At 43.1% G+C, this 27,834-nt stretch overlaps 1 protein-coding gene across 1 annotated transcript in view; it reads right to left on the bottom strand.

Annotated features, from left to right (window-relative positions):
• Window positions 1–466: 466 nt before the first annotated feature.
• znf827 (zinc finger protein 827) overlaps window positions 467–27,834 on the bottom strand; it is a gene marked incomplete at its 5' end in the record, with an annotated part of 76,680 nt that continues 49,312 nt past the window's right edge. The window contains 10 exon segments of the mRNA XM_080520774.1: window positions 467–794; window positions 797–934; window positions 936–1,746; window positions 5,095–5,272; window positions 8,562–8,771; window positions 13,325–13,491; window positions 15,208–15,379; window positions 16,686–16,823; window positions 24,407–24,507; window positions 24,649–24,703. Coding sequence (XP_080376900.1) covers window positions 723–794; window positions 797–934; window positions 936–1,746; window positions 5,095–5,272; window positions 8,562–8,771; window positions 13,325–13,491; window positions 15,208–15,379; window positions 16,686–16,823; window positions 24,407–24,507; window positions 24,649–24,703 — 2,042 coding nt within the window. The 3' untranslated portion in view covers window positions 467–722.

Genomic DNA, 27,834 nt, shown 5'->3' with positions numbered 1-27,834 from the left:
GGTGGGGAAAGGGAGGGGCTACAAAACTATGTACAAGATTGATAAATAAGTAAGTGCGTGGTTTGAGGCGTTGCTTTGGAAACGTGCCTTTTTTCACCGAAAAGCATTGCGTTTCATTGGTTCTGTCCACATTGCACCGCTAAAAACACTTCTCCAATTTAGCTTCCTAATGACGTCAAAGCGAGTTGAAACACAGAAACAGGCATGCTATTCTGATGCATAATAGCGAGACAAAAATGCACTAAAATATAGCACTTGCAAGTTTTGTTTTGTCTTTTCATCTCGTCGAAACGGCTAAAGAGACATACCTATAAAACCGAGATACGTTAGTTTCCTCAGACGATGCAACTGGGTCCAGCTCATTCAGATGTTTAAAAACGGAAGAAGAAACAAATAAAAAAAAAAAAAAAAAAAAAAAAAAAAAGGTAATAGAGAGTAGTATTTGAAGTAGTAATAATTCAATTGATAGAACTGATAAGAAAAGCAGCTTTTTGATATAAATGCATTTTAGCATGTACAGCCTTTTTCTCTTATAAATGTTTTTTTTTTTTTTTTTTTTTTTTTTTTTTCCATTTCTTCAATATGTTTGTCTGTTCCAGCTTATTCTGCTGTCTGATTGGAAAAGATGTCGCTCCCACTGCAGTGGTCAAGTGTCAATCACGCCACTGTCCGAGGGGGCGGGGGGGGGGGGGGGGGTGCGTGAGGAGAGGAGGCGGGCGAGGTCAGACAGTCTTGGCCCTCTCCATCAGTCCCAGGTAGGCCAGGAAGGAGTGTTTGTGGGAGGAGGGCGGCGGGGGGAGCGGGAGGGCGACAGCGGGTTGGAGGAGGAGAGGAGAGGAGACGTGGCCGGCCGCCATCTGGAGTGGAGGTGCGAGTGGAATGTGAAGCGGCTGTTGTGGGTGAACAGGGTGGTGAGGGGGATCAGGTGGGCGCGGGTCGCAGTTCTTGTACTGCTCGAACACGTGGCGGGAGGACGGGAGGATGAGGGAGGGGCCACCGCCGCCTGGAACCCGGTTGTTGCCGTTGGCGCTGGCCGAGCGACGCGACGGGCTGATGAGGTCCAGTGGGTGGCGCTTGCCCAGCGTGAGCGACAGGGCGACGGACTGGAGCGCCTGCGAGGCCGTTAGACTCATGAGGGGGCTGTTGCTCCCGCTGCCCCCGCTGCTGCCCCCCCCGCCGCCGCCGAACAGGAACTTCTCCTGGCTCTTCTGCAGCGACGAGCCGCCCGGCACCGTTCCCTCGAGGGGCAGCTCCTCCCCCGCGGCCTCTTCGTCCTCCTCCTCCTCCTCCTCCTCCTCCTCCTCTTCCCCTCCGCCCGCGTCCGGGCCCCCCGTCCCTCCGCCCTGGTGTTTCTTGAGGTGGCGGCTGAAGACGAAGGGGTGTGTGGTGGTGAAAGGGCACTCTTGGCAGCCGAAAGTCTGGCGCGGCGCGTGCTTCAGCTTCTTGTGCAGGTTGAGGTTGTCCTTGCGCTTGCAGCTATAGGAGCAGCGGTCGCAGTGGAAGGGCCGCTCGCCCGTGTGCACACGCACGTGCTCGATCAGCTTGTTGGCCGTCTTGGACAAGTAGCCACACTGCTCACACTTGTAGTGGTTGCCCAGGCGGTGCCCGCGCATGTGGGCCTCCAGCGAGGCCTGGTCGGGCCACAGTCCCTGGCAGATGCGGCAGCGGTACTCCATCTTACAGTGCGTCTTGAGGTGGCACTCCATGGCCGCTGGACGATTGGTGGAGTAGATGCAAAAAGGGCACCTGGTTAATGCAACACAAAGGGGTGAGGGGTGGGGGGGGGGAGAGGGACACAACACGCAAAAAAAAAAAAAGAAAGTTGAAAGAAAAGCGAACACTCATGACCATGTAACACACCTTGAAATTCAATAACACAAGGTGATGGAGAGGAGAAGGACAGATAAAGGAAAAATAGTGTGTGATGTACAAGTTCTGTGTGCTCATGGCGCTTATGTGTGGCGGTTTAATGGTGGGAGAATTAAGGTGAGCAGGTATGTGTGTGTGTGGGTGAGAGGGAGGGAGGGAGGAGGAGGAAGAAGAGGAGGCGGAGGAGGAGGTGACAGGCTGGAGAAAAGATTTTTTTTGCAGTAGGACATGAAGGGAAATGAAGGAATGGAGTGGCACTTACATTTAAATAGCACCTTTCATCTGCTCTGGGCCCCAAAGCGCTTCACAAACCCTGCAGAACAGAATCACCTCAGAAAAACCTCGAAATGGTCAAGGCCCTCTCTCCCTTTTCTACACACTCCGGCATATACACAAACACTTTACATTGCTGGAGTGCACACACACACATGTACACGCTAGTCGGGGGAGGACTACATTTGGAGCTGGGGGTCAGCAGACGCAGGGCAATCAAAAACCAATTTCTACTTAAAGGCTCTTTAACTTTTTCTCCGCCCGCCTGGTTGAATTCCGCCCTGCTAGGACCATCAAATCAAACGCAGTTTACATTAATTGTAGGAACCTGAAAGAATTTACAGAGTAACCCACATGTACAGGTACTACGAGTTCAGCAATGCAGTTGAGTTAAAGCAGATGGATTTAAATATTATAAGAAAGATAAAATAAAGCTCAGCTCTGCTATTTTCTTCTTGCCCTCTGCTGGGAAAAAAAAAGAAAAGGGAAAAAAAAAAGAAAAAGATCCACTACTTGTATCTTTCTCTTTTGAACGCCAGCGTCGAGTTAAAATCTGGCTTCAAAGACATTCACACCAGACAGAGGAAACATTTACAGCTATTACATTTATTCACTCACACTAAAGCTGAAGTCCTCAAATTAGTGACTAAAAGGTGCTGATTGAAGATCTGTGAGCTCTGAAGGGGCTGCTTGTGTATTTATCTCCTGCCGTCTATTAATTCTCTCTCGGAACACAAATCGGCGGAACTTGAATTGCTCCCATTTCCAGACGTTCGGCAATGTTGTGCGCATGCTGACTGCGGCGATGGCTGCACAGAGATATAATGTGGAACACAGAACTCGGTACATGGCGGGATGAGGCGGCTGTCATAATGATGCGCATGCAACGGGCTGAAATCATGTGGACGAGTCCAAAAACAAAAAAAAACATGGCTGGTGTTGATGGGTCTTTGACGGCTCGCGGCAGTCTTTTCTACCATTTTGACATCAATGTGTAGAGCGGGGTTTTTTTTTTTAACGCAAATATCTGATGTGAGACTGCCACTGCGAGGTGTGTTATGGTGATTAAGGCTGAGACATCGTCAGTGTGGAGTGTGTTGCGGTAGGCAGATGGACTTTTCCTCGACAGGCCTGAAATGGCACAAAAAACACGTCACAGTACAACAAAGGCTCCTGTGGGACCGGAGGGTGGAGATGGAGAGGGGGAGCATGAGGAGGAGGAGGAAGAGGAGGAGGAGGAGGAAGAGGAGAGAGCTGCGTGGATCGTCGGTACTAAAAAAACAAAAAGGGCGTGATGTCGGAATACTTCACCACCGAAAGATGCCATCGTTTTTATTTCTGTGTGTGTGTGTGTGTGTGTGTGTGTGTGTGTGTGTGTGTGTGTGGTGGCTCTCCACTGTTCTGCTTCAGATGAGTGTAACACCTGAGAGCTCGGAATTCACCAAACGTGCGTTTGAATGGCCCGGTATCGCCGTCGTTTGTTTGGATGTGATGATCTGACATTAGTGTGTGCACTTGCATGATTATCCTTTCGGGGTGCGCCAGCAATTCTTTTTTTTTTTACATAATCCAAATCTGGACAGAAAACCAAGTGTCTGTATTTTGGGAAAGAGAAGAAGAAGAAGAAAAAAAAAAGGGGGTAGCTTTGTGGAATGCAGGTTTCATCAGATATTTTTCCTTGGCATGGCTGTTCGCTGTGGGCAGTGGAACAACAGACCCTGAGGGGAAGCCCATTTCCATCTCCTCTTTCCCTTCTGTTCAGAACAGCCACTGCACGCACACACACACGCACACGCACACGCGCACACACACACACACACACACACACACACACACGCACACACACGCGCACACACACACGCACGCACGCACGCACGCGCACGCACGCACGCACACACCACTGTCTAATAAGTTGCACTTGCCAAGAGAGGCTGTCAAGCAAAACTACAGCTTGTATCATTTGGTTTTCTGGCTGCAGATAATGAACATTAAAGTGCGTTTAGCCGATTGAAGACACACGGCGAAAATAATCTTCAAATAGAGCACGAATCGGGGGTTTGTGTCGGCTATGTCCAAGTTTACAGGTGTCAAGTGTGTGGCTGGTACAACCTGTTCTTATTTATTGGACAAAGCCTGACATTTTGATATTCATACACAGTTCTGAATCTACATTTATCCTCAAATCGTTTCGAGTGTAGGCGAAACATCAAATCGTGTCGACACGGAGTCCCACAACTACAACGCCAATCAGGTTGATGACTTGGAGGGAAAACGATGAATAAAGAAGATCAATGTGAGAATAAGGATGCCATGTAAGGAGATTTAACGAGCCGTTTTTGATTGTTGCTTACTGCATTTTTAACGGGTTTATTGGGACAGTACTAGGAGATGAGGTCAGAGTAGCATCCAACTCCAGAAAAGCTCAAGTTCTCCATTTCATTGATAAATGAAGGAAAACAGCACATTCAATATATATATGTTTTGGTTTTTTTTAAGATATGGCTGGTGATATGCATCCCCAAAGCTTTGAAAGGATGGACTGTTTCTTCGCTGTATTTATATAAATCTTCATTTTTGTATATTTCAGGTTTGCTCGGCTTATATTTTTTACCAGTATGTCGATCATGCATCGTGTAACTTCCAATCATTTTTAAGACACTAATTCACAAGTGGCCCTGGTCATTTTGATAGTTGTTTGAACAGCCCTGCAAATAAATGCAATGTGTGTATCCCGCATGAAATTTGCAAGATCCAGTTTTTTTTTCTCCATTTGTTTGTTTGGACTGAAACAAAGGTGAAATTAAAATATTGATTAACTGGCACACCCCCTGGCCTGTGAACGTGTTGGTACCGTGTGTGTGCCTCCTTTGTGTCTGGTGAATAGAAGGGGTGAGGGAGGGGAGGGATGGGCAGGCGGAGTTAGGAACCTCTGTCTGTACTTGCTTTCCTTACTTGAGCCCTCCGGAGGGGACGGTGTGGCACTTCTTGTGCTCCAGCAGCTGCTCGGGCGTCTTGAGGAACTTGTGGCAGACGTCACACTCGAACATTCGCGTGATGAGGTGGATCTGGAGGTGCCGCTCGTACATGCTGCGCGTCTTGCACACGAAGTTGCAGAAGACGCATTCGAAACCTGCAGGCGACGGGAACAAGGTGAGTCGACGGTCGACGACGACCCCGCTCGCCGTGCTCCGACACTTCCGAAGCAGTCAAAGGTCCGTGCAAATCTCATCATCAAATTCAGAGTTGTCACATTTGTGGTTTTATGCACCAAAAAAAACTACGTGAACACAAATCTTCATTGTGAACATTTTCTGTGGCGCTCCACCAGGAACGTTCAGCTGCCTGTCTCTGAGAGATAAACACCAGGACCGACCACGGGTTTTCTTTTGTCTCGCAGCTTCGTCGCTTCTTTGCATAAAATGTTGGCCGCTGGTGGCTGCAGAGGGCCGACACACGACATCCGCTTGTCGTTGCGATAACGCAAAACTCCAGAGGTCCAAACGACTCGTTTACCAGATACAGCAGCTGAATACAAAGCGTTTTGATATTCCGGCAGTATTTATACAGCACCTTGACCTGCTTTATAATCTGAAAAATAGATAACAACCTTGCTTTCTACAAAACAGGACCTTTAAAATTGGGCTTTTAGGGAGAGAAAAAAAAAAAAGTGATAGTTTTGTTGATGGTTGTGGTCTGAAGCAGTTCAAGGCTCAACCAGACTTCTGAAATCTCAGAGGCTGCCCACCTGCTAACAGTCAAAAAGAGTTCAGACACAGTCAGGTTTAATAATGGCCACTCATAAAAATACAATAATAAGCAGGATTCCAGCCTCAAATTGCTTTGCCTCTGCTGAAAGAACACTCATGCACTGCAGCACTGCACTTCCATAACGTGGAGGGGCTCACAAGAGACGGGAAAAAAAAAAAAAAAAAAACAATAACAGCCAAAATAGATGCAGCGGGGGCTGAGATATTCTAACAGGGCCTGAGCTCTAAAAAAAAACCCAAAAAAAATGAGATCCTGTGATTCCCAAAGTACAAACGTGGAAATTTAAAATCTTCCTGACCGGTGTTTGACCAAAAGACCAAACTTTTTCATATGCTTATGAAAGAGTCCAGCTCTGGATAACCCTGTTAACAACATCAAGGTTTATTTTCTGGCCACACGACGATTCCATTCACTGGATGGTAGCAGTAAGTCCTCGTCAAGTAAACCCATCTTCACGTGTGAAACTGGCCGAGTGCCTCATTAAGTTATCGAATGGAAAGAGACAAATAATTCAAAGAGGCACGGATCAGACCACATATGAACATCATTTAGGAAAATGAGGTTGTGCATGTAATGCTGTCACTTCAGGACTAGTTTGTAGCGTTCAGCAGCTGTTCGGAGTTAATGGGTGTATTTCTGAAGGACGCAGTCGGCACGGGAGTGATGCCTCATCTCCGTGCGCCTGTCGCCCGCCAAACACCTTCCTGACCAAAGTGTTTAGTCTTAATGGACCCCGAGAAGACAAGGGTAATTATAGTGTAGACAGGCCTGATGGCTTTGCAGCTCCTGAAACTTACTTTCTCCGTGGGCTGCTGACTGTGGCGAGACGCAGCCCTGAATCAACACAAACTCCGGTGAATAGATTCACAACTGTAGTGACCGTTAACATGCCAGAGCAGTGACTTTCCTGCTGGGGAGAATAATTATTATGTCGAAGTGACATGAGATTCAAACATCATTTTTTAAAACATCGGAGTCTCTTGAAAAGAAGAAGAAGAAGAAAAACGTGGCGATGCCTGTGTCGGCTTATCATCCATTCAACATGAAATTTGTGTCCTCTGTTGATTTTCAGCTGCTGAAATTCATGTTTGCTTTTTTTTATTTGTTTTGCGGTTTCACCTGTGATTTGACTCTGTCACTTCCATTTTCTTTCTTTATTAGTATTAAGGGGAAAAATCAAGGTTTTTGAATTAGTGTCTCATAAGGGACTGTGGGTGGATTTAACCAAAAAACCAAAAAAGATAATTCACGTCGCCTCTGCGAGGTAAAGTCGCTGGGCTTTAAAGCTTCTCTATCTGAGTCCATACGGGAAAAATGAACATATTTAGGACCCAGTTTTATTTGCTAATGTCCAACTTTAATACATTGTCAATACCTTTCTAAATAAAATTTGTCATTACACTCATACAATCATGTATTTCTAGCATTTAAATTTCGCCATCCCCGGGATTGTTGACATCTTAGCGTCACGAAAACGCCCGATTCACACTGGAAAAACGATTAATGATCAGTTTCACAACTTTTAAGACTATTCTCGTGGCTTAAATACTCTTTCTTTGAGAAATTCAGGCTTTTTTTCAGGCTGAATCGGTCAAATGTTGTTGACATTATTGCTTGAGCTGCCGCAACGCCATCTTTCATATCCCACAAACCCATGAAAATCAGGTTTTCCCCAAGATGATGTCACTTCGCGAGACATAACAGTCTGACTGAGAATAATGTGCGTTTGTTTGTAAACATATTGACTTCAGTTTGATCGGTTTGGGAAACTGCGGGTTGGAAATGAGTGGTAATGGTCTGGTTTTCCTGTATTTGTGTATTCTCTGTGCAGAAGTGAGAATTTTCATGGTAAATAGATGTTAAAGATTTTTTGTTTTATGGTAGTAAATTGGTTAAAATATTAATATTATTAATAGAATTCACATGCTCAAGATGCTTTTTAAAGTTCGGCTATTTGTATTCCAATTTTGTCAAATTTGCCACAGCTCAATTACCATTGACGATATCTATAATATAAAATAAAAAAGGTAGCAGAAAGCAGAGAAATAAGAGCTTTGGATGATAAAATGATTGCGTAAAAGTGATAAGTAACCACATGCAAGACAGACCAGAGCATCACGTATTAAAAAAGCAACAGATTGTTGAAGTTTGTTGTCTTTGGTGGAAAAGAGGCAGAACTACTCACTCACTGTACTTTTTATTTTAATATTACAGCCATAAATCCAAAATATATGAAGGAGGCAAAAGAGGATTAATAATGATCTTGCAATGATTTCATGTTGTATGTATTGTAATAGGGTTAGGGTTATACTGAAGGTCACATTCTGACTTTTGTCATGAGGAATTATGAGAGGTATTCTTTTCATGAATTCAAAATAACACTACGTCTTCCAATTATGTGCTTTGAATTGGCATTTGATATTATTCATCTTTAAACGTTCGTATTTACGGTTGATTCAAGATCCGGTGGTGGCTCCAATCACTCGTCAAACCGATAGCTATTCATTATTTTTGAAATTGGCTTATAGGCCGCTAAGAATGAACAAGGACTCAGATGTAGCCTGTGAGCTGCCGAGCGTGTGGCAGATTAATCGTTTGATACAGATTTCCAAACGTTAAGGTTTTATGTGGCAGTTTCCACAATTCCTTGCCTTTGTCCGACTTGTCCTCGGTTCCTGATCCCGAGTGGCTCCCGGAGCTGGATTGGCTGCCTGCGGAGGAGGGCGGGGCGAGCAGGCTCTTGAGTTCGTCGTTACCGTGGGTGAGGTCTCCGCCCTCGGAGCTGTTGAGTGAATCGCTGAGGGCCGAGAGGGACGACGAGGTGCTCTTGGTCTCGCTGAGAGGACTTCTTGAATTCAAACCTGAACACGGGAGGAGAGGAGGCAGAAAGAAGAGAGACATTTACAGAATTATCCGGATCAGACAACTGCGCAAACTGTTTCACGCAAAAAAATGTCTGTTCCCCCTTTGTGAAGCACATTCATACCGACACACACACTGACTGACTGACTGGCAGGGCGCCTCCACTGCCCTGCGCTTTGACTGAGGCCTTGCTGCCAGCCCAATCAAAGATGCAGTGTGCTTTTATTGATCTCCTTCTCTAAGTCCACAATTCACAGAGAAGAGAGAGGCGAATTAGAAGGAGGGAGGGGAGGCGCGAGGAGAGCAGGTCATGGCCGAAGGAGCTAAGATGGCGGGAGCATCTCGGGGCACAGCTCAACAAAGGGCATTCACTCAGGAGGAAGTGAAAAGGGGAGGGGAAAAAAAGCCTGCGCGGAACCTGAAATGGTTGACCTCTGTTTTTCAATGCACACGCTGACACACGCACACGTTTGGAACCTGCGGATATCAACATCGAATATGCATTTTCAAAACAAGCAATTCTTCAGACACACAAGAAGATGAATTTGCTTGAATGTAATCTAAATATATCCGGGCGTCTCACAGCTTGAAGTGAATGGACACGGGGACGAAGATGCCGAGCCGGTATATATCTTATCGAACATATATTTAACGACAGTTGTTTGCCTTGCATGTTTCTCCCTTTGTGGATGTAACCGTGGTTTTGCAGTGCGTGTTTTCTCAAGACTACCTCCGTCCTACCGAGCTGACATCCTGACTGGTGTGGCTGCACAGGACGGGCAACCAATCACAGCACTACCACCAGGGCCAAATGTCCGAAAAAAAGCGGGTAAATCCTCCACTCAGGGCGGCTGTCTGTTTGAATGAGGTTACCATGCAGGGTTGCTTCTGGTTATTGCTACTTAAATACTTTGATTTAGCTTTGGGTTTGTAAAAAAGCATTTGCATGGTACTGTTGCATTTGTAATCTCAAAGAAAACCTGCAGGCCCCGTCTACAATCCGTGGTGTTTGCCTAAACATTCATAAGAAGACACCGTTTACTCTCAATAACATGAGAATTCGAGGAGCCTTTAAAAAAACAAAACAAAAAAAGAAAGAAAGAACTGAATCGCTTTCCAGAGTTGCCCTTCAGCACTTTTATTACAGTTATCTTTCATATGTGCAAATCTAATGACAAACTCAGAGGACACAGCCTTGTGTGGGTGAGGGATCCCTGGTGGGGAACCACTGGAAAAGGGTTGTAGTCACTGAAACTTGAGAGCCCGTCGAGATTGTGATTTGTCTCTTTGATGTATTGTGAGTTTTGTCTTTTGTTCCTCCATCGATTTGAGCAACTCAAGCTTGTTTTATTTCTTGTATTTTGTTTAAACAAACGGCATTCATTCAAAAGAATATTTCTCGATTCACCCGGTCTTATGTTGCCTCTTTCGCCAAAACACACCGAGCTGTTACATTTCCTATTTTTGTTTTACTTTGATTTGCTTTGTTTCTTACAGTCCCAAAAAGACATCGACAAACAAGGACGCAAAATCCCAGCGATCCTTACTGCGACGAGCACCCGCATGACCTTTTTTTCGCCCTGCAGAATCCCGGCCTCGTAGGGGGTGAGCAGAAACTCTATACCCGCTGAGCTCTGCCTTCTCTTGCCTGGGTGTGTCCACACGGTTGACCGGATAACTACGCTTTCACAGCCCGCCAGGCCTCCACTCTTAACCAGTGCTCTCATCATCTCACCACCTGTAACTTTTGACACTTTACCAAATATCAGCAGACACTGATAAACGACCATAGCAGCCAGGTAGCATGCGTGTGTGAAGTTTATGGTAACCATGAGCCGGGCTACTGTAGATTTTTGCGTTTGCCGGTGGTGTCCATCTTGTGCAAGACTGAGATAAATGCCAAGCCAGGCTGAGAGACTTAAAAGATGGCCACAGTGGCATCGTAAACCCAGCCCGGCTCCAAAGGACCCAAGGCCTATTGATTTTTTCCCCCTCAGGCACGATAAGGGCCAACCTTCTCAGATAAACAAGGCCACTGTGGCCTCTGAAAGACCCCTCAGCTGTCTGGGCCGGACAATCCCACCCACCCACACACACACACACACACACACACACACACACATACATACATACACGGCAGAAGCAAACGCACACAGACACACTTTGAGGAAGAGTGGAAACGTCAGCAATAAACTGGACAAAGCTGTTTTAGACAAAAACACTCATATCGACCACCAGGGGTTCAGCCTTAAAAGTCCAGAGAAGGTCGATTGGAGGAGGTTTGTTTTTGATTTCTTGTTTTTCTTATGTGTTCCCTCAACTGACACCACGCGGTGTGTTTATGAAATATTTCATTAGGATGTTTCTGCTTTTCTACTGCTGATCATCATTTAACATTTCCAGACAGAGAAACATATATTTCGTGTCGTCTTTTTACTCCAACACAACAAATAATGCGATGCATCAATAATATAAGGATACTGAGTTGTTCAACAGAGAAAAAAAAATACCTGCTGATGTTTCATAATAGTTTTTCTTCCTCATCCTGGTGGAGTATTTCCAAAAGGCCTTTAAAGCAGCTATTTAGACAAAGTTCTGTCTGAAACAACATATTTGAGTTCTAGGATTTCAAACATTTTGGTTTCTGGAAACTGTTTTTTTCAAAGTGTTTGACCATGAAGCCTTTCTTTCAGCAGAACTCAAAACACCTAAAAGTACGATCAAGCGCTTGCAATTTGACACCAGTCTTCACAGCTTGAAAGGAAACAATACAAAGATGTCAACTCGTCTGATCTGAGCAGCTCCTTTACAGAAGCTTGAAACTAACTGGAATTTTTTTTCTGGAAGTTACTTTATGTGGCTTTTGCCATGTGACTTTGTCACTTTGTGTGTGTCCGTGCTTTTCAAGTCATAATTGAACATACTGCTAAACATTCCGAGTTTGCCTTTTCTTAAACGTATATTTTGTAAAGTAATGAATCAAAGCAAATTACAATAAAAATAACCAAATAACCTATAAAATCATTATTCAAGGAAACAATCATGATTTGACTTGTCATCCAAAATCAAACGTTATTTACGTTGTACATTCAAAATGTGCCTCAGTTGTTCAACAGTTCTGCAATAAAGTTGCATTAAACAACTCTTAAAACACTTAAATTCAGCTGTTTACCCTCACTCACTTCTTTTAACTATTACCCCCCCCCCCCCATGTTGGAGTACAGAATCCAAAACAATAGAAAAATGTGTCACTGTCCAAATACTGCAGCGATTTTCTATTCTGAGCGGTGAACAAGAGCCACATCGAGTAAGCTACCACCCACTCTTACATGTGAGAGTAATTTTGAAAATAACTCTATAAATCATTTTCCTAGCTGTTGAATCACTGCGCCGCTATCCAGTGGATTTTGGAGATTTGTTCTGAAGCGCAACAACCGAGAATGTGAAAATGACAAGTTGGAAATGTATGAGTCACGTCAGAGAAAACTACCAAGTAATAACAACCGATCCTCAATTTATTGGTTGTGGAAATTTCTTGCTCGTCTATTTCTTAATAATACATTATATACGTTTAGTTTTCTGGCCTCTTGCAACTACTAAAATCATTTAATCTCTATTTCACTCGATACAGAATTACAGACAGGGTGTCCACTTGAGACACTTTAAATTCAAGACCAGAGTTTGAACTGTTTAACTGATAATTCTGCTAAAATTCAGACTTTATTTAACAGATTATAAATTCTGTGAAAACAATTTGATATGAATTTTTGTTTTACAAATGATGGAGCACAAAATCCTAACTGTAACAGGTAAGCAGGCCTATGGATAAAGACCAACACACACACACACACACCTCCTATAAGCTTTTATTTCAAAATTCCTTGCGAAGTCTGACATAAAACCAAAATCTGCTACGAAACAGGAAACCTCCGAGTGTCGCTCTCGATTGGCAGCCCCAAATTTAAAAAAAACAATTATTTGACGTTTTCATTCAAGCTGTTGAGAAAGTTGTTTTAAACGCAGAGAGATTGAAATTGTATGAAAAGACTTCATCAGAAGGGGGGGATACACTGACACTGACCAGGGGGAGGGAAGATCCTCCATCATTCTGTGCAAATTGCACCTGGGTCATAAACAATTCCTTTACAATCGAATGTGATCCAATACATTCTGCAAATGCAGCATTTGTCAGTTTGCTTGTTTTGATGCATCTAAATGTCTGAAATTAGGATGTGTTTTAAATATTTTGGTCACCGTACTGATGTACAAGATACAAATACCTCTTAATATAATGCAGTCTGTGCCACACCATTGCACATCACCTCAAAAATGAAATCACATTTAAAAACCTTTGTAACCATATCAAAGCAAAACTGCACTATATGATCTTTGTAAAAAGCTGAACTCTTGTCAGATCTGGTGTAACAGCCAGTATTAGTGTGTGCTGAGAATACACAATCCCAGTGATTCACCCACAACCAACCATGAACAAACGCACAATAACGACATGATTAAATGTGCGTCACTTCATTTATTACAAGGCCGTCTTTACCTGCGTGTCCGGTGCTGATGTGGTTCTTCATGTCGTTCTCCTCCATGCAGACGTAGTCACAGACGCTGCAGCACAGCGAGAACATCCACTGCTCCTTGTCCACATGGAGCGACATGTGGCTGACAAACTGGGCATTGAGCTCCGTCTGGAAACCACACACATGGCAGCTGGACAGAGAACAGAGAGGAAAGAGGAGGCCGGTGGTGAGAATGAGAGGAGGGAGACAGTCGGCTTTCGTGTTATATTTTCCCGACATCGGAAATGCAATGGTCCGGCGACAAGCTTTTCAAGAGACGATTTGAAATTAAACACTGTGGCGATTCAAGAAATGGTGAGGATGACCTCTGTAGCCAGTTGTAAGTATAATGCAGTATTTTGGGAAGTCTAATTTGGTTGGAACTGAGGCTTGTTTATAATAAGAAAAAAAAAAAATAGGGGGGGGATTTGTATTGGTACGATAAAAGGAAAAATTACAGTTAACACAAAAATGGCAAGTTGAGAGAAAAAGCTTCATCAATGAATTAGAATAGAAAATAATTGATCCCAGTGAGAAATCTTTAAGTTTAAGCCCCTGATAGATCTGAAAGTCACCAAGGTTTTTTTTTTTTTAAATTATACATCAGTAAGGGAGATGGAAGAAAGTTCAATAGACTGATCAATTCTTATCTTCTCAGTCAATATGGATTGAGAAACATCTGAACAATGTTTTCAGAGCGCACGCATCTTTTCCCAGTTGTTCTCAATGAAGAGTGAATCGAAAGCGTCTCCGTTGATAACACGAACTAAACTGTTTTACATGAGCCCCTTTAAGAAGAAAACTGTGTTTGGAGGAACCACTTTCATTCACCGAAACACGACTCATGTCATGTTGGAGAGATGTACTATACATTTTGAATAGATATTTGAAGTTTGTGGAGGCACATCAGTTGAACACGGAGCGCTGTCATCACTCAATCGTGCTGTATTTATTTTTGCTTTTGCAGCTTCGCCATCGCATTTGTGCAGAGGGGATTTTCCCAAAAATATTTATAAAATCAGTCCACGAGAAATCTTTGGAGGCAATGGTAGAGAACACCTTTTACATATGGAAATTCCCAGGTTTGCTCCTCCCTTTTTCAAATTTTTTTTTTTTTTTTTAAACTATGCTAACTGTGTGCTGCTTCTGGTTATTATGTATAAAGGAGAGACACACATAAAGTCATGTTTATTAAAAAACGGAGTACTTCATAATAAGCTTGCAAAGTGTTCAGAGTACGACAGCCGACTTTGTCTTACTAATGCGTCAAAGTCAATGTTTAGGTCATCTCATCTCTGTGTGTGTGTGTTTTGCATTGTTCTGAGTGGCCAATGGGGGCACTGCCATCGTCAGAAGATACAAGTGCATATCGTAGCGTCTCTAAATTGACGGAGTTTAAGTGAAATAGATGACAAACGAATGAATGAGCTTATCAGTTTCAAAGTAAAGTTCACAGTGTCACTGCAGTGACGTCGCCTTGGACAATAAAGCCTTTTAGTAAATTGTATTCTGTCTACACCGACGATCCGAGTTACAAGTGTTCTCAAACACTGGGATTTGAAACACACATAAAATATTAATGCAAGAATCTTTGGACTCACGTTGGCTGTAAACCCCCAAAATACAATTTTGATTAGACTCCACAGAACACAGAGTGACATAGGAAAACATACGTAACAAAGCTGCAAGATGTCAGTTTTACATATAATTAAGCAGATGATGTTAAATGTCTTTGCGCTTTGTTTGCAATGACAGATGTGCCATACATTGGCCATGTCAGTCAAAAAGTGTCAGGATCAGGTCAAATCATGATTATTTTTCACCCGAGACCCTCGGAGTTGACATGTGGGTTGTGTTCGATGAATACCTGTAGTAGTAGGGGCAGTTCTTGCGCTCAGCGGAGTCCGCGGTGACGGCGCTGACGATCTGCTCAGCGTCGGTGTTGACCAGCTTGACAGAGTGGATGGTCAGGTGCTGATTGAGGTTAGCCCTGCACTTGGCTGCGTAAGGACACAGGTGACACTTGTACTTCCTCTCCTCTGCAACACAACACACACGGACAGAAGACCCCGGGGTTACAGTAAACATTACCTCAGATGATAGTTCATTACGGTGTGCTCAGCCTCCGAGCCTTTAAAGCAAGCTTGAACCTAATTACTTAATGCGTAACCCTGCTTCACCCCCCCCCCCCCCCCACCTGACCTCAAGCGTAAATCTTATGCTGGGAAAAAGGGAAAAAAAAAACAACATCTCGTGACGCGAGACAAGATCAACTTTTCTGGAGGCAATGAGCGCAGATTATTTTAGGCAGATGACGGCGAACACGTGAGGCACATATGAACATTATGTCTTCTATACAATTCAAGCAAAGCCACATTTTATTCCATCTAAAACAAATTAACATAACAACACATCGAGTCTCTCTCACTCCCCTCAAACACATGCGCGCTCAAACACACACACTCACACACACACACACACACGCACACACCATTTGCCCCAAGGACATGAAGCCAGGCAACCTTTATGTCGCCGGGGAAACCAAAAAGACCATCACACTGACATATGCCCCTGCTTCTGCTCTCTGTGGTGTGGCCAAGCTGTTCACAGCCAACACTCTCAGATGGTGTGTGTGTGTGCGTGTCGTGTAGCGTGCGCACGCAAAATGTGAGAGCATGTCCAATTGTGCGGGGGCATTTTGTACACAAGTCTTCATTTGTGCACTCACTGATTTGGTCTGCTATCACAAGTAGGCCGAATTAATTCACTAACCCAGAGCTTGTTTGCGTTAAATAAAATTGTAAAGACAGGATGGTTTTTTTTTTTTTTTCTTTTCTTTTCCTCTTTTACTAATAAGGACTGAGTGTTGGATTGTGCAACACTGTGATGTGGTAGAATGGATCAATTGGGAGCAAAGTGGGGCCAAGTTTGAAAACACAGTGTAATCAAGACACAAGGGAGTGAGAGAGTCTCCTGTGTCTGAGAGTGTGAGAGAGAAAGTGAAAGAGCAAACCAATCGGAGCAGCATCGGAATTACTGCCGTGTGTACTGCGTGTGCGCGCGTGTGTGTGTCTGTCCTCTGTGAGACATCCTTCTAGCTGGGTAATTAGACGGGCGGTTTTCCCAGTGAGACTAATCATGGTAGTAATCTCTTTAAAGGAAGGGTAATCTAGTCTAGTCAACCTTATTTACTTACCGCGGGCAGCGCAAACACAAGCAGGCACGGACAAACGCAACAGCTAACGTCTGTACATTAACAACAAGATGCAAATGGACGGACTGAGGCGCGGCAGCAATTTGCACTAATGACTTCATAGAGTGTGTGCAGCTTGTGTGTTCCTTTACCTGTGTGTAGAGACAGATGTCTGGAAAGGGTCTGCTGCCGACCAAACACCTTGCCACAGACGGGACAGGGGAAGAGCTGTTCGTTTAGTCTCCACTGGGCAATCCCATTACCTGGCTCACCTTCGTCTTTTTCTGAGTCTGTGAAACACCCACACACACACACACACACAAATATAGGTGAATGTTGAAACTGACAAAAACAGTTGCCGTCTCGCTTTTTAATCAAAACGTACATGAGAAACTTGAGAATGTTTCCCAGGGGCAAGGCTACCCATTGTGTACATTAACTTCGGGGACAGAGATTGTAAATCAGAATTAGAAAAAAATGCATTCGCTTCTGCCAGAAAATTGCCTTGCGCAGTTTATTGAGACCAAGAAAATATCAAATCAAACGTCTTCAGGAGAGAAAGCGGAGGGACTTTACAGGATCTCCTGGGCTCCCGGTTGGTGAAACAAAACTCTGTATCAGACTTTAGTCCACATCCTCCTGCTTGCAGATTGTCCAGGATTGAGCTGACGTCCAAATTGCATTTCGTACTTCGGTATATATTCTCAAGACTTTGCTCCAGCAGACCACAGTTTAGAAACTGGCACCGCTCAGCACAGACTCATAACATCTGCAGCATGATGCCACACACACTGGAAAAGTGGATCATCAGCAAGGCCGGAAAAAAAAAAAAAATGGCCATCTGGGGTTCTTTTTGTCAGGAAATGAGAGGATCTTGTCGGTTTCCAAGAATTTGCACTCCTCCATTGATAATCTGCATCCTCTGCATGTCGTCCTCCCAATTTTTGTGGGGAAGTCCTTTGTTGTGCTGCTGGCTGGCCTGCTGTCTCATTTCAGAGTGATCGTTCAACGATGCATATTCAAAAGGTCTCTAGTTTTCCTGTGCTTTCGCTGTGCTACGCTAAGAGAGGTAGATACTTCTCATCCGTTTCAAACCATGAAACAAAGGCCCTTTGTGACCTCCTGCAGATGAAGCTAAACTTGACAGCCACCCGCCAAGCTTTAGCATATCCTAAATCAAATGCTTCTTTTGAATGTGCCATTACTTTTGACCCCTGGCAGAAGCTCTGTTTTAATATAGTTTAACTGTGGGACAGAAATGGCTGAAATCTGAAACCTTTTGCACACTTGAGGTCTTTTGGGTGGAGGGTAACCACAAAAAAAAAAAAAAAGCCACAACACAAATGGACACTTTAAGGACATGGCTAATTGTGATAAGTACATGGACGATGTTGCACAGCGATGAGGTTCATTTACATCTAAAACTCTTTCAAGCTTCTCTCAAACCAGTCTGACAACAACCACTCTCTACTTTTTGTCTTTTGTATTCCGTTCTGGTCTTATAGACGTCCCGTTTGTGGGGTTTTGCATTTGCGTTGAACAGAAAGTGACAGAAAGTAGGTGCTCTCATAGGCTCGAAGGCCTTTCTGTGTGTAACTTGCATGTGCGTCCTTTTGAGGGGAACTCTGGTTGCTCCCACATGACAAAAACATGTGGCTGAGTTTAACGAGTGACTCTCAACTGCATGTAGGTGTAAATGTGTGTAATTATCCGTCTCGTATTTTTCCTGGGATGGACTGACGTCCGGGATGTGCCCTGCCTTTTACCAATAGACAGACGGGATCTGCTCCAACAGCCTCCAAGCCTGACTTGGGTCTCCTTTATGAGCAAGGCCTTGGTCAACTTGGTGAAACATTTCAAAGTGGACCCGATATAAAAAATAAATAAATAAATGTAATAAGCTCTTTAGGAGTCACACACACACACACCCTAGTTTTCTGGGGTGATCCTGGTTTTCGGTGACCTGACAGCGGGACAATCCACCAGCTGGAGGCGGGAGCTCGTACTGGAACATGTGTGATCCGAGCCTGACAGTGGCAACCCCACCTCACAGCTTACAGGATCTGCTGCTGACGTCCTGGTGCCAGATACCACAACACACCTTTAGCAGTCTCACAGTGTCCATGTGGGCTGCAGCTGTTTCACTAACACACAGCATGAGCAGCAGCAGCTGATGCCTTTTCACTGAGCAGTGAACACAAATACAATATAGTCTTTACTCTGCTGTTAAGATTTCACACCACACACACACACACGCGCACACACACACACACACACACCCTTTTGCTGTAAAGGTTCCCATAAAATGAAGGGATCATTTGAGAAAAGGTGCCACCACGTCGTTCCCGATTTCAAATGTTTTCTGCTGGATGAAGAACGAAGACATTCTCTCAGCTTTTATTTTTTTTTTTTTTTAGTGAAGTAGCACAACGACCGTTAGACTGTGAGCTAATTTGCTAACCCACAAGACAGAAACCTGTCTGCCACCATTTGACAGATGCTCCTCGTCTCGCCTGCGGGAGGAACGCAGTGTACAGTAAAAGCATTCTTAATGTCAACAGCAAGCACGAGTCCTTTGCTCTGCAGCCTGCAGCATGAGAATAGCGCTATCGCTCTACCTGCTGTACATCACCTCCTCTCTTCATTCACCCCTGAATAAAAGAAATAACAAGAATGAGAGAGTTGTGTTTGAATGCCCTGGCAGACTTCACACAATCCAGGTTGCAGCTTTGAATTAAACCTCACCACATGAATAGAGTGAGGACTAATCACAAACTCCGGGTAAAAACATGTACTATTTTTCTCATTGTGTTGACAAACGCAGGCTACATTTTGAATTATTGTGTATACTGTTCAGGGGGCAGACGACAGAGCCTGTCCTTGGCCAAAGCTTTGTATAAGTATGACATCAAAAAGAAAAAAGAAAAAAATGGATTCTTCATATTACTCCAACTTTATTATTTAATGTTGATAAAGAGATGAGAAACGCTGCTCCCCCGTTCCTGCAAATTCCAAGTCTGATTCTTTGCAGATGGAGATGAGCACGCGGGAACTTCACAGTTCTGATTTCAATGAAGTGAACAATAGCGAGAGACGATTGTTAGGCAAGAGAATCCACACCGAACATTCGACAACAAACTGTGTGGCACTCTTGTCACCAAGGTGCTTATAAAAATCGCAGTTGTCCTATAAAATGCAACGTGGCCGACTGAAGAGGTATTTGAGGGGGTTTGAAAACGAAGAATGTTTTCTGGCATTTGGGGGCAGGTTTTGTGGCAAGTGGTAAAGAACAGATGGTGGTGTGAAAGGACATTTTACTGCTGTTACACTGACTCACACAACCTGCAGCTTTTTTTTTCTTCTTCTTCTTTCTGAATCCGTCTCACATGTTTAACGGTTTCTTTGCCCTCTATAAGCAAGCTGGCGAATTTATGCTGCGTGTCTTTTGTTTCCTCAATTCCATGTATGTCACATTCTTCCTCAAACCCAACATAGTTTTTTTTTTCTATTTTTAATCCATCCCACGGCATGTTTAATTCCAGTATACATTACAATTACTTACAGATTTTAATGATTAATTTTGCATTGCTAAGATAAAAAAAAAATCGATCTAAATTGTTCATTGTTATCTCTTTTGTACTACAGTTGATTTATGGACTGATATATATATATATGTTGTCAACCGATAAAAAATTAATTAATTAATTGCACAATTTTATGTAATTAATTGCAATTAATTGCATTGTTTTTCCACGGAAGACTGAAGCTTGTAATGGATTCTTATTCAGGGAAAACCACAGGATTAATGTCAACTCAACACAAAGAGACTATATTTATATTCAGAGACTATTTTTATAATGCCCTTTGAGCTTTGCGTGAATGCAGTTTCTCTCCAAGATGATCAAAATAATAAAAACAAATAAATGAATAAACATCTAACATAATTGTGGGTTTTGTTAGAGTGCAGGTCCACCACTTTGAGAAATATAATTTTTCTAGTAGTAAACTTATTACATGAACAAAGTGGCATTACTATACTGTACACTGACCATTAATTATAATTGATGATCAGTATGGGGATTAACCGACGGTGGGATCATCGGCTTTCATCAAGATTTGGCATTTCTTCATTCTGTTGTCTTTGATTGCACAACAGCTTCAGAACTGATACGTGTAGTATCCACGGGTCACTTCTGGACTGTATGCTGTTAACACTGGTGTGATGGCAATTATAATGCAAGAAAGAAATGGGATTAGACATTGAGACTTGCAGTGTAAATGTGGCCAAAATGACACGAAGCTGTCAAAAATCAACGCCCTTAATGTTTTGTGACCATTTGCATTCCAAACAGCTGACCGATGTACAGAAAAAAACCCGGCCAGATTACTCCATAGTAAATATAGCTGTTCGCTGCAGACCTTTAATGTGTGACCTTTTTGCCAGAGGTCTGTAAATCAGCCCCCGTGAAGGGGTGACTGAGGGCACACATGTGACGGCACATGCGCCGGCGTAACCCGACACCTGCCTGTAAACCAAGTGCGTAATGAGAAAAAAAGCAGCGTGTTGTTTGTGGACACACAAGGTTCCCACAGGTGGCCACCGGAAAGACGAGTCTGGAAACCCGAGTTACTGTGACCCGGCTGCTCTCCAGGCTACGGCCTCTCCGACCTGATGCATTAGCAGGAATCTGGCTCAGTGGCCCTAAAAGTGGACAACGATGTTTCACTGCTTGCCCTTCTTATGGCATTCACAGCAGAAGCTTAACTAAAAAAAAAAAGAGAGAAAAGAATGAACCTATCCTGACTTACACAAGTGAGACTGGGGGACAAGTTGGTCACACAGGGTGACGAGAAGCCGGACAGTGCGGGCTCGAAGGCCACGACCCGGAAAACATACTGATGATTAAGCCAATTAGGGTGTGGCGCTGGCCTTCGAGTGGTCAATGGTTTAATTAGTGTCATTAGAGCAGAAGAGAGGGACGCAAACAAGAAATGAAGGATTGTGCTAAACCCCAGACTGGAGGGAGGAGACCGCGAACTCCTGAAGTCACAATGGAATCACACAAACTCCTACTCATTTATTCTCTCTTTCTGGCTTAAAGGAAGATACTCACACTTTTCAGCTTCATCTCAGCATGAAAGTTGTTGGGCCTGAGCTCCATTAGCAGCCGTAATGAAGAGCGTTCCTTTCTGCGACACGACTGAAAATGTTACACCGCCAGTTATGTCGCTGAATGTGTGGCGATGAACATGAGAAGTTTTTTTCTTTTTAAGAAAAAAAAAATGTATGTTCCAAAGAGATTCACAAGGCTGGAGTGTGTTGCACATTGTAAAGCCATCGTAAACATTCGTCGACTGCATTCACACTAAACATAGTTAAAACTGTGACTTTCGACACCTGAGAACACGCCGCTAATATTCTAGCTCACGCGACATGCGAAGCTTAAAATCACATTACGCTTTTCGAAACCACAGAGAATATGCCGCCAGAGCATATTAATGGCAAAGGGTCAAAAGGCGTATCTTATTCCACAATGCAAACAGTCATTTTTCATCTTCAGTCCCCCACTGTTCAAAAGTGAAGCACCGATGAACCGATGTGGCATCTCCAGAGTACTTAAAGTAACCATGAACAGCAAACCCACACAGCCATGAAAACCAGTACAGCCCCTTTCCTTTGGGCTGCACTGTGCACATTGTGAAACAAATATAACAAACACACACATTAAAAACATTAAATCATACAAGATCCCAAACAATCTGAAGTGTGCATCTGAGAGTAAATGCAGAATACAAAAGTGAGAGGGCGAGTGCAGGAAAGGGGGTACGAAGTGACAGGAAAAGATAGTAGTTCACTGACCACTGAACTGCAGAGCTGTTTATAGAAAGTCGGCCTCGCTACAGCTGCAGCAAGAAATGCTTACCAATGTTTGGATCGGAAGGTGATAAAAGAGGGAGGGAAAGAAAATGGAGACACATGGGGAATAAATGAAACAAGTGGAGATAGACACAAGGAAGGACTGGGAGAATAGTAAAACAGTACGCGCGTGTGTGCATGTGTGTGTGTGTGTGTGTGTGTGTGTGTGTGTGTGTGTGTGTGTGTGTGTGTGTGTGTGTGTGTGTGTGTGTGTGTGTGTGTGTGTGTGTGTGTGTGTGTGTGTGTGTGTGTGTGTGTGTTGGGGGGGGGCAGCTGAGGCTGGATGTGAAGCTTAAACACACAAGGGAAAGGTGGGGGTGGACTGGGCGAATTAACTTTCAGGACACTTTTGACACCCAGAAGTCAATCAGATTTTCATTAACTGGCAGAGGGACAGGCAAAGCTGGCACAAGCTAATTAACCTCTGGATCTCTCACTGCCAAAGGAACATGAAGGGAAGTTCTGGGATGCCAGGGAAGAGGGGAAGAGGGGAAGAGGGGAAGAGGGGAAGAGGGAGAGCAGAGGGTGCCCCGGGCACAGCCTTCAGGTTGGGGGAAATGTGTGAGAGTTCAGAAAGGCCAGATGAAGCTCTTGAGTAGTGTTCAAGTCTGTGCAAATGAAATGGGGAGATCTGCTTGGAGTCTCATTCTACTTAAAACCAAAGGTACAGTTGAAACCGGCTAGAAAATGTAGTAGACTATGAAGTACCGAATCTTCACGTTGAATTTATCCTTAATTGAGCCTTCAAGTTCGAGACCAGTGACGCACTCAGCAGCAGCTGCTCCTCTAAAACAATAACAGTCACAACACTAAAAGGCATCAGCACCAATGCTTCACCCACTTGATCAGTCGTTAGTGCACGTACCACAGTCTATAGTTTGCAAGCAAATGACGCCTTTATTCAACATCTTTCCTGCAGGCCAGATTCTGAAAAACGGAAACGTTCAATCTCAGTTTTGAGAATTCTTTTGAATAATTTAATGGTCTCTTGGTTTTGAGACGAACAATATCGATGGAAAATGATAATTGGATTAAATGTGGTTGTTTAAACGTGTCACATTTAATGCAACTGGCTGGTTGTTTCAGTGTCATAATGGTTGAGAGCAGACAATATGCCCGTTTGTGACCTACTCCTATACGGCCAGTGATATTACTTTTCAACTTTTAGAAATTCAGATGGGCATCTAATTACACGTTTCTTTCTGTGGCGTGAGACGACGAGAGCCCATACTTGTTGGTGCTTTATCAAAACTTCAGGCATGAACTTAGCTAAAGTGTTAACAGGCAGAAGGGATTAACTTGGAGTGTGTGTTGTGTGCACACAGAGCATGTGTATGCATAATGAGCATCTCTGCATAATCAATTATTTCTCAGAGCAACAGTGAGAATAACATGGTGATTCTGATACTTTTCTTTGGAGACACTCGTCGATGAATGATGCAGTGATACTGACTGTTGGCAGTAAATCCTGTCCCGGTTTTTCTCAAACTCCTGAAGACTTTTGATGATCCACTTTTCCTTTGTTGTGTAGAATATCGTGGAGCAACTAAAAGACTCTTGAACATTTCAAAATTAGGTAGTGAGCTTCTCACAGACGATCAGTCTTTAAAAAAAAAAAATCTAATTCAACAGTCAAACCAGCTGCCGATTTATTTTCTGTCAACCACTAAAATCAATTACTTGACTATTTATTGTAACTGGAAAAGAGACGCTATGAGCAGATGACACCCGTCCAACTTTTGCCTGACCTACGACTGTTATTGATTCGCCCGTGTTCTTCCTGTACTATATCTCTGACTGTGTGTGTGTGTGTGTGTGTGTGTGTGTGTGTGTGTGTGTGTGTGTGTGTGTGTGTGTGTGTGTGTGTGTGTGTGTGTGTGTGTGTGTGTGTGTGTGTGTGTGTGTGTGTGTGTGTGTGTGTGTGTGTGTGTGTGTGTGTGTGTGTGTGTGTCTTACCATGGAATGCTACCCTGGTAGAGGAGCTGGCCTCTGCGGGGGAAGTGCTCTTGGAGCGCGAGTTAAAGGGTGATTGTCTGAAGCACTCGTCCAGGAACGGACTGAAACAGAGACAGGAGGAATCACAGTGACTCTTACAAGCCTGTATATGCCAAAGAGCATGCAGTAAAAGCTAAAAATCTCGTTTCCGACAGATCAATGGGATGATGATTGATTTTTGACAAATCAAAATTGTGCCTTACCTGTGTATTCCCACCATGTTACTGTCTTTGTGGTTGTTGGCTTTGCTCACTTTTTCTGTAAGAAAAAAAAACAATACTCATCAACTGAATAATTGAAAACATTTATTAATCAACATACTATCATATCTATTTATTTTCGTTACAGTATCCATTCTTATGTGACTGCAGAAGCCAGTCTGGGTTTCTTGTAATCACATCAATATTTCAATAAATATTATTAAAACTGATCAAGACCTGACCATCATATCCGAGCCGCTAGAGGCCACGAGAGTCTCCAAAACAACTGAATATGAACAACTTTTTGTCAAACTACTGTTTGGGAAATCAAAAGTAAAACATTATGTTAAAGTTTACTGCAAGACAAGAGATATTTACAAGCAACTGTCAGTGCGGGATCACTTTATAATGATCTGTAAAACTTCGTAAAAGTTAGAGACCATTGTCTGAAACAAAGGATGGCGCAGATCTTGGACTTGTGCATCTTTTTGCTAAAGGGTAAAGGTTTGCCATGCCAGCAGTGAAAGTCTCTCCAGTGGGCCTGCTGACCTGTGAGCCCAACAACATCAATCTGAACGAGAAGCAAAAAAGAGAAACTGCATGGCTGACGAGATGTTCATCAGTCTACCCAGATTACACGTGCATTAAAATTTTTTATTTTTTTTTAATTTCAACACATTCACCTGTTGAACTGAATTTTCCAGGTAAATTCTTAATACCGACTCACAGTGATGCTGCCATTCTATGTCCTAAAAATAAAAATGACACTTGAAAAAATACGAAATGCTCAAACAAGCCTTTATCATGTTTTGGTTAATTCGCCGTAACAATAATCAGTGAAACTATTAGTGAAACAAGTCAATAAAAATCCATAAGTGGTATTTGCCTTCAAGTAAACACAACTGATTTTATTTGGATATAGGAAGTAAACAATACCGAAAAAGCTTCAGTAAATATTCCACATATTAAAGCAACATTAAAACATTTATGTGGCATTATTCTACAGAATGAGCAAAGCCCCTCTCCATGAGGGACATGGCATATTCATCATTATTCTTGTATAAACTGTGTAGCTACACAGGGTATTCCCTTTCCCACATTCAGGCTGCACCCAAATCTAAACCAAAAAACTCAACGAAGTCGACCTAAATACAGCTGGTGATAGTTTTTAAATGCCGGCGAGATTTTGTCTTGCGTTGTCACAATGCTTTGCCATATTAATGGTGGAAGCTGAAGTAATCACCCAAAATCGTTCAAAATGATCTTTTAAATACGAGACAACTTCATGTGTTTTAGGGTGGAAGTATTGAAACTTTGATTCTATAAGTTTAATTTACAAGCATTCATTTAGTCCTCTACATTAAATTAGTAGCTCCAACTGTCATATATCATTAAATTAAAATTTGGCACTCTGGAAGAGTGATCAAAAGTTGCCCATTCCTGCTTTATGGGCCACTCATTAAACTACTGTAGTAGTTTAATGATACTTTAACACTTGGATATGGTTTACTTTTGTGATTTTTTTTTTTTTTTTAATTAGCCTCTTTAAACAACATTATAGGCCATGTACTGACAATGAAATCTATTAGAGATCGTAAAACCGACCCAAACGAGACATATTTTACCATGTGTAGTTTAAACTTTGGGATTAATCTCTCAGATTTTCAATTGTAGAAGAAAAGTGGTACACCTTGTACACGATTGAGTGTCACTGTCCAATCAATATAATGTGACTGTCATTTGCAAAAAGCCGACCATAAAGATGACTTACGGCACACAGTGGCATATGTTTAAAAATTGATGTGCCGTCTTGTACCAGTTTTATGAGCGGAATGCATATGATCAAATATGCGGTCAGATTTTTACAAGTTTCCCCCAAAACTGTTCGCATCAGAGGTTAAAAGTATTAATCAGCCAGTCGAACTGTCAGTGGAGATGCTTTGCCAACGTAGGAGGCCCACAAACAAAACAGTCTTTCTGTTATTACCAGAAGCCAAGCAGAGGTGTAATGCGCGCTCAGCCTTTTCACAAATTTCTGATATCCAACACAAGCAGCATCTATCTCAATGTTTGAAATAGCCATTTGTTTTTTCTGTGACTGACATCACTTGGGTCAGGAAAAAGCAAGTAAATAAGTAACCTACGAAATATGACCGCTTGCTAGATTGAAAGAATGAACGCAGAACATTAGGAAACATTTCACACTGAGCACAATGGGCTTAATAGAGGCGTGAACGTTATTAAATCACGGCCACTGAAAATTTGACTGAAGTGAGGATTTCTCCTCCGGCCTTAGAATTAAAGGTGTTTTGAGCACGCGCAACACGTTGGCTAAAACGCCGTTTGACACCGCAACATACGTTCATTCAAGCATTTCAGTGTCGCTTGGGAACATTTTCTTTAAGCTTTACGTTTGACAATGCAATACAAAAGCCTAGAGTTGAATCAGACCCTCAACAGGTGACATGTCATGTTTTTGTTGACAATTAAAGAGGCTGTGTGCCTCCTACCGAAAATACTAAACCGAGAACAAAATATGCCACTTAAAAACTTGCATAATGTGGGTTTTTTTTTTTTTTTGGGAGGGGTTTGAGCAGGGTTGAGTTTGCCTTATCAACAGAAGACGATAAGACCAGACTCCCAAAGCCGTTTTCATATTGAACTGGCGAAGAGCTGATTTGAACCTGTCCCCGGTGGGTGAGGGGGTGTGTGTGAACGTGTTCAATCGGCAGGGGGAGCAGGGTCAGCTGACGTGTCGCTATCGGGTCAGACAGATTAGCGGCGACATGCTAAACATTGACCCGGCTCGATCGCGTGCCATTATTACAATGGCTGCATCTCCTATGATTTAAACTCGGGTGAGCCAGGCACAGACCCGTTCCCTTTAAATCTTGGTTTAATAAGTGAATAAATACACTTAAATAATGCCACAGTTTGAAGTACATGGATTACTTCCTCAAAATTATACATTTAGTCAGAGTCAACAATGCAGCAAACACAAACAGGTATTTGTTTGCGCACTTATTTTCAAAGGAAGTTGATAGAAAAATGAAAAAAAAACAAAACAAACCTGAAGCTCATGCTGCTGTCGAGTATAATTAATGTAATCTACAAGCTGATGAGGTGACCATCTTCATTTTAGTTCACTAAAACAACTACTACTTTGGACTCTTTGGGAAAAAAAAAAAA

The sequence above is a fragment of the Blennius ocellaris genome (assembly GCF_963422515.1).
Source record: "Blennius ocellaris genome assembly, chromosome: 3".
In the NCBI taxonomy this organism is placed as follows: domain Eukaryota; kingdom Metazoa; phylum Chordata; class Actinopteri; order Blenniiformes; family Blenniidae; genus Blennius; species Blennius ocellaris.
Note: the sequence above shows the minus strand (reverse complement) of the source record. Positions and strands in the feature narration are given on the sequence as shown.